The sequence below is a fragment of the Epinephelus moara genome, chromosome 3, assembly GCF_006386435.1.
Source record: "Epinephelus moara isolate mb chromosome 3, YSFRI_EMoa_1.0, whole genome shotgun sequence".
NCBI lineage: Eukaryota > Metazoa > Chordata > Actinopteri > Perciformes > Serranidae > Epinephelus > Epinephelus moara.
Genome location: NC_065508.1, coordinates 24,906,758 through 24,921,689, shown reverse-complemented (window position 1 = coordinate 24,921,689; position 14,932 = coordinate 24,906,758). Strand labels below are relative to the sequence as shown.

Here is a 14,932-nt window from a genome sequence, read left to right as displayed (position 1 = left end):
TGGGCAAACAAATCAGTCTCCAGCGTGCCGCTGTCCAGCAACCTCGAATCTGTAGGGGAGGGGGGGCGGACACGACCCGCAGCAGTATTTTGAATTTGAGTGCAGTAACCGTTTTGGCCACATTCTTACATACAGCGCCTTTAACCAGAAGAAAACCTTTTTTAGTAGTATTAAGTGGGATTTTTTTGTTGTAGTAATAAGCTGACTTAAAGTTTACTATAGGGCCTGTTGCCCAATTTGTACCTCCTTAGTTCATGGCTGTGAGCCATCGATATATAAATTGGGCAGGGCAGGACAGGGCAGACAATTATATTGTGCATAAAATTAGATGCATTAGGATAGAGTCATATGCTCTTATTTTAAGTTAAATAATAAGCACATAGCCATTTGTTGCCAATTCATTATTGCATTTATTTTATAGTCTGGAATTAAACAATGACTGCTGATTTTCTTATGCAGTTGATTCCGAGGACAGAGAGACTGCTGCAGGGTCCAGCACTGTTGGTCCAGATGATGACAGACAATGCATAAGCCAGTGTGTGGGCTGGTGCGCCTGAATGTCCCGGGCTGAATTTGTGTCCCAGTCTGCCCCTGTTTGTTACAAAATGTAATTTGACGTACAGTAACACAGTGGTTCCCAACTGGGTCCAGATTTCTCCGTGGTCGTTAGTTCAAGGTCCACACAGTTTAATATATTCAGTGTCATACTTGTGTTTGTTCATGTTGTCAAGCTAGTTTGCTGCCTCTGTCAAGTAGTTGTCCGTTAGTCGCTCACTTTACAGGAGGAAAGAGGAGGTGTGTTTTTTACAAACTTGACACATTTGGGAGTCACTTGCGGCCCATTCAGAATGTGACCCCGACCCATTTTTGGACCGCGACCCACCAGTTGGGAACCACTGACATAATATACACAACATGAGTGACTTCAGTGGTTGACTACTGTACGTTTATTAGTAGTGTTACATTAAGGGGAGACACCCCAGGTGAATGGGGTAATATTTTTAACTAATAGATAACACCATGAAACTTCCTAACTGATAACTTACAGGAAAAATATTATTTTTCATATTACAAATTTCAGAAATGTAATGTTTAAACATGCAGTGATGCACTACCTTATGAGATATGTGCTGATTTGCATACATTTCCAGAACAAAAATCTGAACATCAAAGGTTTTTACAGATGGACTTTTAGATATATTTTTTAACCACTCCATAAATCAGAAAATACTGTCAACAGCCATGAGAAAAAAATCCATTTTTGCCATGTTTTTGGAATCTATAAATCAAGCTATGAATGATATATGAACATACCCTTTTGCAAAAACTTTGAGAATATAAATTGGATAAAACTGGTAAGTTGTGTGTATGTAAGTGCTACTGAGGTAGTTCAAATATGCAAATGAGGCATCATCCAATTTAATATGTGGTTTTTGCATAAATTTCCAGGACAGAAATCTGAACTAAAATAAACACCTAAATGTATGTTTTGGGCGTTTTATTTTCACTAGTCTAAGGGAATACTTTTTTTCTGGAAGCAAAAGAGCCCAAAATCTGAAAATTGACCAGTTCATGAAAAAAAATGTTTTCACCCGGGTTGTCTTGTCTTACAACAACACTGACTTTTGGTTTCACTCGGCACAGGAACTGCGGTCTTCGCGATGAAGGTCTAGTTTTATTTGACCCAACCACCTCCTCTCCCTCCAGCCCTGTGCAGACTTCCTCACTCTTCATTCCACGTCAGTTGCTTTCGGCCTCAAGTAATGCCACAGATGGGTTTACATTAGAGTTAGCTGAGGACCTAGTGTATCTCATGAAGAAGCCAAAGGTTGCCTTTGACAGACTGCTTTGGTCGCAGAGGGGTGTGACAAAGCATCGGTTAACGTAAAGCGCCTGTTAGACAAAACACATAGAGTCAGAAACTTGTCTTTCTGTAAGTTTTAATTCAGCATCTGTAGGTGGACTCAAACTGCAAAGAGTCAGCCACAACACAGGAAATGTCTGATACTTAGACTCACTGACAACTGCTGAGGTCAGGGATCTTTAACTAGCATCGTATCCTGACAAGACATAAAATGCAAGATTACTTCACATTCTTTATGCTCAGCGGCACATAGTACAGAGGCTTAAAATTTCCATCACATAAGTTTTAAATAGATTTAACATAATTACTTGATTTCTTTTATATTGTTGATAACCTTTTGATTATATTAATAATTTCCATTACATGATTGATTTATGATGATTTAGACTTAACAGATGCTCAGTTGTGACAAAAGAGAAAAACAGATCATTTGTCCTAGAATATTTTACATCATTAACACACCATTAGCAAGTTAACAACACAAACTTGATCACATTCATAAATGCAAACTGTAACATAATGTCCTCCAGTAGCCTTAGTGTTCTTTGAATAGAAAATGCTTTTGAGGCAAAATCCGTGTGTTCAATTTCTGTCACTTTCTGGTAGGCTAGAATACCACTGACAGCTCAACTCTGCCCACCACCTTGCCCACATTTCCTATGCATTTCAATTATCAGCCCTTCAGCTTGATATGCGGGGCATGGTTCAACACCCCCATAAGCATATTGTTTTTAGTCAGCAGTGTCTGAATTCCCCAAACACAACACTTCCACTAAAACGGGCCACAGTTGGACTGCTTTGATGGAGGGAAATTGTCATTCCTGTTCTGCGTCGGAGTTATTTTGGATCTGTCTTGTCTATGCTTGAGTGAAAAACCAATGTAATGTTATAATTCGTAGCAGTGCAGCATCTAATTGCCTCTAACAAGCCCTCATATAGTAAACATTCCCAAAGCAAAAAATATTCTGATTACTTTGTGCTCTACAGCCTGAGATGATGATGTATACTTTAGGTACTTAATAGGTCACACGTTCTCACTATAGAGCCAGTTGTTTCATTGTTCCATCAATCCAATGACTCAACAAAGAATGAAAGAAAGAAAGAACCATGTCTGGTGACAGCATCATATGTCGCTATGCCATACACCTGGTTCAAATGCATCATAGGAGACGGAAAATGCAGATGTATAAATGGGTTTTATATAACCATAGCATATATTGTTTCACCTTAACCTGATTTCTCCCAGTACTGGGCTTTCTTGTGTACAAGTAAACACGGTCCCTGCAGATATTTGGTCTTGCCTATGTTTGCATGGGATTGTTCTCACCTGGTTAATGACCCACACAAAATGAGTAAACACCAATCTTACTGAAGCAGTAAACCATCTGAAGTTCAGGTCACAGTGCTCCAAACTTACTTGGAGCACAGCGGGGATTAGTTTGAATATCAAATCTGCTGCTTATATAATCAACTAATATCCAGCCATAATGAAGCAAGTTTAGATTTACCGTAAATGTGCCCATGATTGAGTGTGTACATAGTTTAGAATTAGTCATAGAAACATATTACTCCTGTATTCCAATGTAATGAGATGGCATTTTTCATAAATCCTGCGTTATTGCTGTGGACTGATGCTAGTGAGGGACTTCCAAAGGGCTCTAGTCATTGATTGTTGGTCAGTAGAATAAATAGCTGTATTTTAGATGGATCAATAAGCATTAATGTTATTTACTTTGCCCATTTGGCTTTAATGGACCCCCTCCTCCCTCCTCCTCCCTCCTCTCTCCTCCCTCCCTCCACCATCTCCAGCTTGCTCCCTCTCAAAACAAGCTGACCTGCAGGCATACTCATTCCCTCTCCCCCTCCTTCCCTCCTTCTTGCCTCTTCTTTCATTCCTCTCCAACCGCCCTCACCCTCCATCCATTGACTGGACTTTGGAGAATGGATGAAGGAATATCCAATGTTCAAAGACATTCTTTGTCCGAGTGTGTTAGGATCTTCCTGAAGGGAAAATAGTCTACCTATATGTGAGATGGGAGGAAGACAGACAGACAGGCCTAGTCTCTAGTATTTGACACAATGATAGGATTCTTATTTCTTTAATCAAAATAAACTATTCGCAACTATTGCACGTCCTGGTATTATACATACCTCAATACTCTTTCTGTTTCCTCCAAAACACTGATATGGAGTTATTTTGTAAATTTTCTACAAATCATGCAATAATTTCCTTTTATGCAGAATGCAATTAATCACATGTTACACTACAATTGCCATTTGGGCCTCTGGGTGCTATTTGGCATCTGATTTCATCAGGGTACAAATTACAGCAGTGAAAGTCAATCCCAGAGAAAACATGTCCTCAAGGGCATTACGGCTTTTCTATGATGGATGCCAACACGTGCCGAAAAATTAATTTATTAAATGCCCGACCAGAGAGGAGAATACTCTTATCACATCATGGTCCAGGTGAACCCACATACCAATGTGTTGTGAGGATATCAAAGAAGTGCAACAGTGAAGCTGTGGAAGATCTTTGTAAGTGCATGGATTGCACTGACCGGGATGATTTCAGGACGGTTACCAACAGTCTGGATGAGTTCAGCATGATTTGGACACATCTGACCAGTCAGATTTAGGTGTTTGGCTGTAACTGCCTGTTATAAAGTAGAAAGTGAGACTTGTTCTGCATTAGGTTGCATCAGCAGAATGTAATATGATTTACTTCACTGTGATTTCAAGTAATGCACTGAGGCAAATTTAATTATTTTAGTGTTTTTCCTACCAAACAAGAGAACACCACCAATGCAAATGTGACCCAATACACAGTGTGTATTTCAACCAGAAGAGATTTATTTAATTAAAAAGAGGCTTAAAGTTAAATTAGTTTATTTTACATAGAGAGCAATAGAAAAGTTGAATAAAACTGAAAAGTTTTTAGTGACAAGATCCCATTGTGACGTCATTATATTGAGAGGGTAGTGATTCTGTGAGCTGTACAGGAGTGTCCCCCGATGCACTCTAGACACTGTGGTGGTGGTGAGGGGATGAAGAGCTAAAGATCTAGATGGATGTGTTGTGGAGCTGGACTTCTGATGAACTCAGTGGAGGGACCCATGGGCGGTTGCGATAGAGACCGGAGGTGAACGGGGGAGGAGGATCGCATCGATCTGACAGTGAAACTATAGCTGACAGCAGCAGAGAAAGGAACAGGTTTAAAATGTGACCATAACAGGTTGATTGGCTCACAGAGGTCGTGAGGGGGCACAGAGGGTGCTTTCAGACCTAGAGTTGTCTTGCTTTGGTCCACATCAGGGACTAATTTTGTAACAAAGTTGCATAATTGCCTGGAGTTGGTTTGTGTTCTCAAGGCAGCATTTACAAGTGGACCAGCTACAAGGGTCATTGTGTATTACATTGCTTGCATGTTCACTTTAAGCAAACCAAACAGTTTGAAAACGAGTCGTGGCTCCAACTACAAAACAATGTTTTGATGCATTGGATGTGCTGAATGTGCATATTAAGGCAGTAACCAGACCAAGATCATCTCTTCAAGAAGGTCTCGGCCCGGTTGTTTTGGTGCACACCTGAGTGTGATTGCTGTGTTCACATCTGCCCAAACGAGTCACACTTAAGGGGCAAACGAACTTGAATTCGAATGAACCGAACCAAACAGGGCAGGTGTGAAAGCCCCCTAAAAGAGGGAATGCCCTCAGTCAGCTGACTGGAAACAGGAAAAGGGACAGATAGACAGACAAACAGAGAACATAAAGTGAGTAGGCACGAAGACAATCTCTGTGATTGATTTTTCGCTGAGCTTCATGTCACAGTTTCAAAGTTATCTCTGAGAGTTGTCGGAGTTATTCACAATTACCATCTAATTGACTCGCAAGGATAGCAAGCCTCCACTCCTTAAACGCACACAGTCAAATGTTCATTAAAAATGTGTAAATTTATGTTGTTTTTTTAAGTTTAGAATACTGCAACCTTGGTGATAAAACCTCTGCCAAGCACATTGTAAAACAGTCAATTCAACCAGTCTGTACACCAGTTCCTGTAAATGAAAAGAGTTTAATGTCCTGGCTAGGAGGCACTCCTGATCCTGATTGTGCTGACGTCCGTCCACTGACAAACCCGTGGAGAGGGGTGATGGGTGAGAGGGAATTTTGTACTGAAAGCTAGGAAATTCACACTTTCTTTACTTACCTGGCATCAGGAGTAGACTGACACCCTACATAAGGCAGGCTTGTCTGTCAGCATCATGGCAGGTCTTGACAGGGGTTCATCTCTGTGTTCCCAAGAGTGTGCAGCTTGTTAAGGCCTTTGCACACTGAGTCCGTTTTTTTTTTTGTGGATTTATTTAATCTGTCATCCGAAAAAAAACGAAGTTACGCACAGATTCCTTGCACACTGATTCCGATGCGTTTTATTATCTATTCGTTGTGAAAATTCTCAATACGTGACAAAAAATGAAAAGACACATTTCCTCCTTTGCCTCTCTCCACTGGAGTTACCTATCTGGCTGTCATCACTCCCTCCCTGTCTTTCATTTGGCACCGTAGATGCATGAAGGGGCGGAGCTGTCATCCTTCGCTGTCCTCCACATTCTGTGTGCGGTCCACATCCTCCTCCTCTTCATCATCATCCACCTGAATATTACTGTCTGAGTTATGAAATGATTCTGTGCGCCTTTTCCTCTGTCTTGTCGCTGCTGTGTCCCAATGCCACATTTCTTCTCTGATTCTTGGTCAAACGTCTCTAAAGGCTCTGACGGTTGCGAAAAATGCAGAAAATCATACCTGTTATGTAAATTTTAATGGTTCAAAAGTTTTGGACTCAGTGTGCAAACGTGATTGACACATCAAGAAGTTGTATTTATTTTTCAGACGTGCAACAATTTCGGATGAAAGAACCAGCTCAGTGGCCTAGCGGTAGAGTGTCCGCCCTGAGACTGGGAGGTGGTTGGTTCGATCCCCGGCCAGGTCATACCAAAGACTATAAAAATGGGACCCATTGCCTCCCTGCTTGGCACTCAGCATCAGGGGTTGGAATTGGGGAGTTAGATCACCACATGATTCCCGAGCGCGGCACCGCTGCTGCTCACCGCTCCCTCAGGGGATGGGTCAAATGTGGAGAACAAATTTCACACACTCAGGTGTGTGACAATCAGTGTAACTTTAACTTTAGTGTTGTTGGACATTCTGCAGTTGGTTAATTGGCAATGATTCATGCAAGAAAACCAAAACATAGCCCTCTGATGTGATTAAAATTATCTGTTAAAACAATACAACATAACACAATGCATTCAGTACAAACAATGATGAGAAGAAAAAGGAATTTTCCCTTTGATAAAATGTATTCACACAGGCCCAAATACACAAACAGGATGTCAGAGCGATGGGGCTGCTTCACAGGATGGCGCCCCGAGCAGCTGGGGGTTCGGTCTTGCCAGGGACTTGAACCAATGACCCTCCAGTTCCCAAACCAAGTCCCCACAGACTGAGCTACTGACGTGCCAACACATAAAACACAGCAATCAATAACAAAAGCTACGCACTGTAAGATGCACGGTACAATAAACCAACTGAAATAGCTGTCCTCTTGACACACACATCCTCCTAAACCAAAAAATGAAAAGCTTCATTCTCTGTTACATTTAGCTGCACTAGTAAAAGCCAGTGCATTAATAGCACTGTATGAAAAGACCCTGACAGAAACAGATGTGATAATCAGTGACTTGTGTGTGGATCCCTGTGCACGAATGTGATGGATGAAGAATAGATGACACAAACATTGTGCTTCCATTGTGTTGCAGGTTACCCACGATACGACATTGTTGGAGACCACAGTAAAGGAGAATATCACCTCTTGATCCAGAGAACCGAGATTCAAGATGACGCTTTCTTTGAGTGCCAGGCCATCCAGGCGGCGATCAGATCCCGACCCGCCCGCCTCACTGTACTGGGTATGTCTCCACTCCTTACTCCACTGATATGGAAACATATGGCTTGTATGAAACCATGAATTGGAAGACAATTAGATACATGTCGGAGAGCTGAAGGTAAATATAGAAGTAATGTTATTATAGATCTGGCAGATAAATTGGTGAGATGTGCTTAAATCAGAGGCTAATCATGTAATGTCAGAGTCCCTGTGGATCGGTTTTCCATCAGCTTGTCATTTGGTCCCAAATCGATCCGAGTTCTTTGATTCACAAAAAAAGGCTTTGCATCCAAGAACAGCAGCCCGCAGGCAAGCAAGGACTACACTGATTACCATTATTGATTCAGCCCTGCCTTATTTAAAGCATGATATATTCCAAAGGTATCAGTTCATTATCCAAGCACCACGTCTCAAAACTCCCTCATTAGTTGCAGTTTTACCCACTAATCTTACACTGGTTACTTAATGGGGAGAGTAGTGAAAGACAAGGGGAGGAGTTTAGACGTTTGGCAATTGGGATCCATTAAAATGATTAATTATAGATAAGAGGGGTACCATTTGTTTAGATTTTTTTTCCATCCGACTAGAAGGTGACAAATCATTCAGACATTAGCCTGACATTTAATCCCAGTCAAATGTGGCTGCCTGCTTTGGGAAATAAAACTGCACATGAAGCTACTGGCATTGTTCCAACAGTGAGGCAACACACTTAATAGATTAAGTGAAATGTGTTGTATTATACCCGAGAAGATGTGGAATCAATGTGACTGTGTTTTTGAATCTGTAATGGAGGAAAATGCTCCACAATTTAATCCAATCAAGAACAATTATGCACATTAGACACAACAAAAACTCTGATGAAGAGCCTCATACCAGCCACATTCGCATTCCTAAATGCTTATTCAATCCTTTCTCAGTTGTCCATGTAGCACTGTGTGCGGCGCAGTGTCAATAGCGTGACAGACAGACGAGACATGCTCATTTGACAGTGAGCAAACTATCATGTTTTGCAGACAAACAGAAAACGAGCACAGACAGCTGTTGTCGACTTGTATGCCTGATTTGCTGTCATGCAAACAGAGTTGGCACAGTTTTGGCACGTTCTGGAGCTTTGACTGAGTTTGAAACAAAGACCTTTATTATTATTTATACCTGTGCTCTCCATGCTGTGACACGTCAAAAATGTCCTTTGTTGTATGAGGTAGAAATCAAAGTCAGGCAGCAAATAGTTTCTGCAGCAGCACTGAATGTAGAGACATTTAACTTTACTGTATAAAATTGTGTTTTAGGAGTTTTTGCTCTGTGTTTTACACATGTTCAAATATGCTGTCAGGTGATTTTTGGTCACTGATGTGCTCAGTGTGAAGTAGGGGTTTTAACTTTCTGTTTGCTCTTTCCCTGAAATGCTTTTTTTTCTCCTCCTTTTTTCATTTAAGATTTGTAGTTAATGTTGTGGTTTCATGTCAGAAGCAATGATCTACACCAGTGGCTCTCAAATGGTCCAACCACAGGGTCCAGATTTCTCCTGAGTCATTCGTTCAAGGTCCACACAGTTTAATACATTCAGCGTCATACTTGCGTTTGGCCATGTCTTCAAGTCTCTCTGAAGTAGCTGTGTGTGAGTCATTCACTCTACAAAGGGAAATGGCACTTCAAAGTAAAAGCTCTGTGCTGGAAATTCAGTGTACTTAAAAAAAAAGAAAAGTAATTGTTTTGTACGAACATGACACATTTTCAGGTCACTTCAGGTCCATTCAGAATGGACCCATGACCCACGACCACTGGTCCAGACTGCAACAGTATTTTTGTCAAAGAAAGGCTTTTTACCCCTGCCACTGATAAAGCTGCATGCTCTGGGGCTGATTGTGAAGCCAACACAGAAGTGCCTAGAGCTGCAATTCCTCTGATGGCCACTTGAAGCTGGCTCCAAAAGTGAGTCAATCCCCACTGACCCCCATATTGAAATGCCCAACTTCACAGCAGAAATAAACAGCCTGGTGCAAAAAACGTTTAGGTCTCTACAGTTAATTTCAACATTCATGACAACTCAACCATTTACATTTTATTAAGGCTTAAAGTTTCGCATAATTAAGGGCATGGCCACTTTGAGTAACAAGCTGTCTGCGAGGCGTGCAGTCTATGATTCAGATCCACCCCCTGCTCCTCCACAACACCGCCCTCTCATCCAGATATGAGGCCTCAGAACGGGAGTCCGTAAACCCATAGGTGACGTCAGAGTAGAGACGTCAGTTATTATACCTCTGTGCCGGTGATGGCCACGTAGTTTTGTAAAATTATGGGGATGGCCACTTTGACTGACAGTCTGGCATCACCACAGTCTAAGGGTCAGATCCACCCCTCACTCCTCTACAACTCCACCCTCTTATCCAGATATGAGGCCTCAGAACGGAAGTCCATAAACCAGTTGGTAAAGCCTTTAAGATTATGCCCCGGGCCAGCAATAGCCATAGCCGAAGGCATTATGTTTTTCAGTTGTCCATACGTCCGTCCATCCATCCATCCGTTTGTTCATCACTTTGTCCCATTCTCATGAACACCTTAAGGGAATTTCTCCAAATTTGGCACAAACGTCCCACTGGACCCAATAATGAACTGAATAGATTTTGGTGGTCAAAGGTCAAGGTGACTGTGACCTTGCATCCATCTCAATCTCGTAAACATGATATCTCATGAATGCCTTGACAAAACAAACAAACAACCCCCCCAAAAAAAACATCACTTTGACTCAATAATGAACTGATTAGATTTTGGTGGTCAAAGGTCAAGGTCAGCGTGACCTCACAAAACATGCTTTTGGCCATTACTCAAGAATTCTTAGGCTAATTATGGCAAAACATCACACCGTTGTCCAATGCAATAAAATGATGAAGTGGTGATATTTTATATCCAAAAGGTCAAAGGTCAACTTCACTTTGACATCATAATGTTCTGCAAAAACACTTTTCTGGCCATTACGCAATGTCATACCTCAGGAACAGACTGTTTATATGCCAGGGGAAAAAATGTGTGAAGCATCCATCTTTTCACAGATATGGATGCTCCACTCTTGTCCAAATGATCACTTCTGGATCCAAAAATCTTAGATGGCGATGACCGAAATGCCAGACTGATTGCTTCTAAACAGGAGTCCAAAAACCAGTGGGTGATGTCATGGTGGCTATGTACATTGTTTTTATACAGTCTATGCCCCTGACAGAATATAACATATCTGAGTATCTCCTTTTAAAATGACTTGCTTGACACTATTTTTGAAATTCTGTAATATGACAGTATCAAAATAAGAAGTCCTTCAAATTAAACATCAGTTTATGTCATCTGTATCTGCCCTTTAGAACGACATCGAAGTGTCTTCTGATCTCAAATCACAGTTGGAAAAATAAAACTTTTATGATATGACAGTGCTGAAGGTCAATGGTTGGTTGGCTCTAGGAAGAAACGTGACTTGTTAAGAAAAATATCGTGGCTTGTGTTAAAATTACTTCTTTGTTAATGCTTTAGGACTTTTGTTGTTATGGTGACAGCAATAAACGTAATTACACTCAGGTAACCATGGTGGTAATTGTGAAAAGAACCCAACCTTAAATGCTGAAATGCTTCTCCAATGTTTTGTTCACCTGGACCTTTGTTCAGTGTTTCAATAATAATGTCATCTCACTTCTTCCTTTCCTGTCTTAGAACTTTGTTAGAGAAGTGTTGATTCAACTTTATGATCACTTTGGAGGATGTAGTTTGTGCTGCTATTGAACTGTAGTGTAGTGTACACAGAGAAGTGTATCTGTTACTCAGTTTACCTTCATTGATTGAATACAGGGGCGGCACGGTGGTATGGTGGTTAGCACTGTCACCTCACAGCAAAAGGGTTTCTAGTTCGATCCCGGGAGTGGGAGTCCCTCTGTGTGGAGTTTGCATGTTCTTCCCGTGTCAGCGTGGGTTTTCTCCAGGTACTCCGGGTTCCTCCCACAGTCCAAAGACATGCAGGTTAATTGGTGACTCTAAATTGTCCGTAGGTGTGAATGGTTGTTTGTCTCTACATGTCAGCCCTGCGATAAGTCTGGCGACCTGTCCAGGGTGTACCCTGCCTCTCGCCCAATGTGAGCTGGGATAGGCTCCAGCCCTGCCAAAACTGCACTTCTAATAGTACTACTGCCTGAGACAGTTCCATATTCATAGACAGCAAAGGCAAAGAACTTCCCCCCTTCAGTCTGACTCTTTTGCAGTCAATGAGTAATATCCACAACTCCACATAGAGCCAGGGAGAATTAACATGGGCTCTGGGCCTTGGTGACTCGCCACTGGGATGAGAATGACCCATGAGCACGGACCTGTGACCATTGACCCTTGTTTTAGTCTGGCAGGGTAATCTATGTGGCCTCCAAGAGAATGCGGCCTATTGAATAAGGCATGAGACTGAGCTGATCCACTGCACTGGGGAGAACCCTAAAGCTAATTAGATTCTCAGAAAGCTTTCCTGTCTGTATATAAAGATACACACACACTCACTCTCTCACACACACACACACACACACAAATATCAGTATTAGAATCAAAATACGTTTTAATGTGTACGTTAGGGCATTAACAGAAAAGTCGATTTGTCGACGTGTCGACGTCAGTGGCACAAGTCGACACCCCCCGGGAGGAGTTGGCAAGTCGTGTGTTTTTTCCCTCTCTCTCTCTCTCTGTATGCTTGTGTACGGAATGCAATCGCTGCCTCTGATTGGCTTACGCTGATACTTTATCCTTGAAGTGAACATACTCGGGCGTACTAAGCGGAGCACACTCCGCGAGGAATGTCCACAGTCATTCGGGTTTTCATAGTCGAGCGCACTTCCGTGTTGTAGTTTCCTGTAAAAATGTCCGTGAAAAATCCCTGCGATGTGAAAAATACATGCCGAGCAGTCACTGGTGCACGGAGCAGAGTCCGCGCGGTCGTAAAATCTGAGCTTTGCATGCACAGGGCTTGCGGACATCCGCTTTGAGTCCGCGCGGACCTCCGCAGAGTCCGTTCCGCGTACGTTCCGCCCGAGTATGTTCGGGCCTTGACAGACACACATCACATGTGTGGAGATACTTCACTTTCCTCCGCCGTGTCAATGTGATGACGTCATCAAATGACTTGTTGACTCGACTTCGACTTTATTGACAGATAAGTCGACCTGAAAAAAATCAAAGTCGTTAATGCCCTAGTGTATGTGTATATATATATACACCACCTGACATGCTCCACCCACTCAAACACCGTTGCAGGTTGTTTAGAGGCACGTGCCACAGATGCTCATTCAGGGCCACTGCCATTGGGGAGTACTGTTGCCATGAGGGGGGGTACTTGGTCTGCAACAGTGTTTGAGTGGGTGGAACATGACAGGTGGTATCCACATGAATGCCAGAACCAAACTCAAACAATGAATTTCTTAATGCAATTCATTGCTGAATTTCCATAGTAAATTGCAATTATTCATATTTTAATCACACGTTTAAAATTCCATTAGTTTGCATTTCAGAATAGTTTGGAAGGTAAAGCAGGTTGTATCAGAGTGCCTTGGGAATCAGCTACATGCAAAGAAATGTTCTTTATGATCTTGACTTTTAGATTTATTTATTTCAAATCAGTGCTGCACTGCTACAACAGTGTGATCTTGTAACCATGACTTAGAGGTAGGAGACAACTTCAAAGTGCTTATTCTATGAAATATAGTGGTTTTCTTTTTCTGTTTTTTTTTTTCCTTTAGAAAGGATTACACTGTTCCACACTGAGAAATATGCAGGAGTGCAAGTACAAAATGTGCAGAACATTTTAATAAAGAGCGTAACAAACAAAAATACCCCAGCTGTATTAACTTTGAGTTCAGTTGGAAACTGAGGAACCTGAGGTTAAACAAAAAAAAAACAAAAAAACAAAACTGATAAATCAGGCATCAGCTGGCTCCAAGCAACTATCTAAAATAAATAAATAAGTATATCGCTCTCCTGAAATCACAGTGACAGTAGGGCATATGACTGATCACAACATGCCAACCTGAGGACGTCCCTTAGACTCAAGTTGTCCACGATTTTTTCTGGTTTAGGAAGTGCTTTAGCAAGCGCTGTAGTTAACTTCATTAATTAAGTTTCATCCACAGGTCTGTGGAGTTTCACACACTCCAAAACAGTGCTTTGCTGGCTTTGGCGATGCGGTTGCTGCTGATTTCAGTCTGATTAGCTGCACCTGTATTCTGAGCTCGTATGTGGTAGCTCAGACTCAAAGGACTTTGGTGATTCTATTTGACACAAGGTGCATATTACTTTAGACTTGTCAACTAAGCCATCTGGGAGCTTTTAAAAATGAAATGAGCCATTCAAAAGTGCAGTGGTGTCATTATTTTCCATCACTGTGGCAGCAGGAAGCCGCTGTGGTGGCTAAGGGTGCATCAAAGGGACAAAATAGCAGCATGCAATTAATGCAATTAATAAAAATAAAAAACAACACGTTATGTTCGGATCTAAATCGCATAGCGACTAGCACATTAGCACTGACAACCCTAATATATAAATAAGTTGGGGGCACGGACTATTTCACGGTGTTGTATCTGTTTGTTGGGGCTGGGACTATTTCATGGTGTTGTACTTGTTGAGGGCAGGGACTGTTTTATGTTATGGTGTTGTACCTGTATGTTAGGGCTGGGACTATCTCATGTTGATGTATCTGTATGTTGGGGCCAGGACTAATTCATGGTGTTGTACCTGTCTGTCAGGGCGGGGACTATTTCATGGTGTTGTACCTGTATGTTGGGGCTGGGACTATCTCATGTTGGAGTCTCTGTATGTTGGGGCTGGGGCTATTTCATGGTGTTGCGCCTGTACGTTGGGGCTGGGACTATTTCATGGTGTTGTACCTGTATGTTAGGGCTCGGACTATTTCATGTTGATGTACCTGTATGTTAGGGCAGGGACTATTTCATGTTGATGTATCTGTATATTGCGGTGGGACTATTTCATAGTGTTGTATCTGTATGTTGGGGCTGTGACTATTTCATGGTGTTGTGTCTGTTTGTTGGGACTGGGACTGTTTCATGGTGTTGTACCTGTATGTTAGGGCTGGGACTATTTCATGTTGATGTAGCTGTA

At 41.9% G+C, this 14,932-nt stretch overlaps 1 protein-coding gene across 1 annotated transcript in view; it reads left to right on the top strand.

Annotated features, from left to right (window-relative positions):
* Positions 1-14,932, top strand: part of kirrel3a (kirre like nephrin family adhesion molecule 3a) — a 299,880-nt gene that overhangs the window by 162,950 nt on the left and 121,998 nt on the right. The window contains exon 3 of the mRNA XM_050034328.1: positions 7,680-7,829. Within this exon, the coding sequence (XP_049890285.1) occupies positions 7,680-7,829 (150 nt within the window). The remainder of the gene's footprint in view (positions 1-7,679; positions 7,830-14,932) is intronic.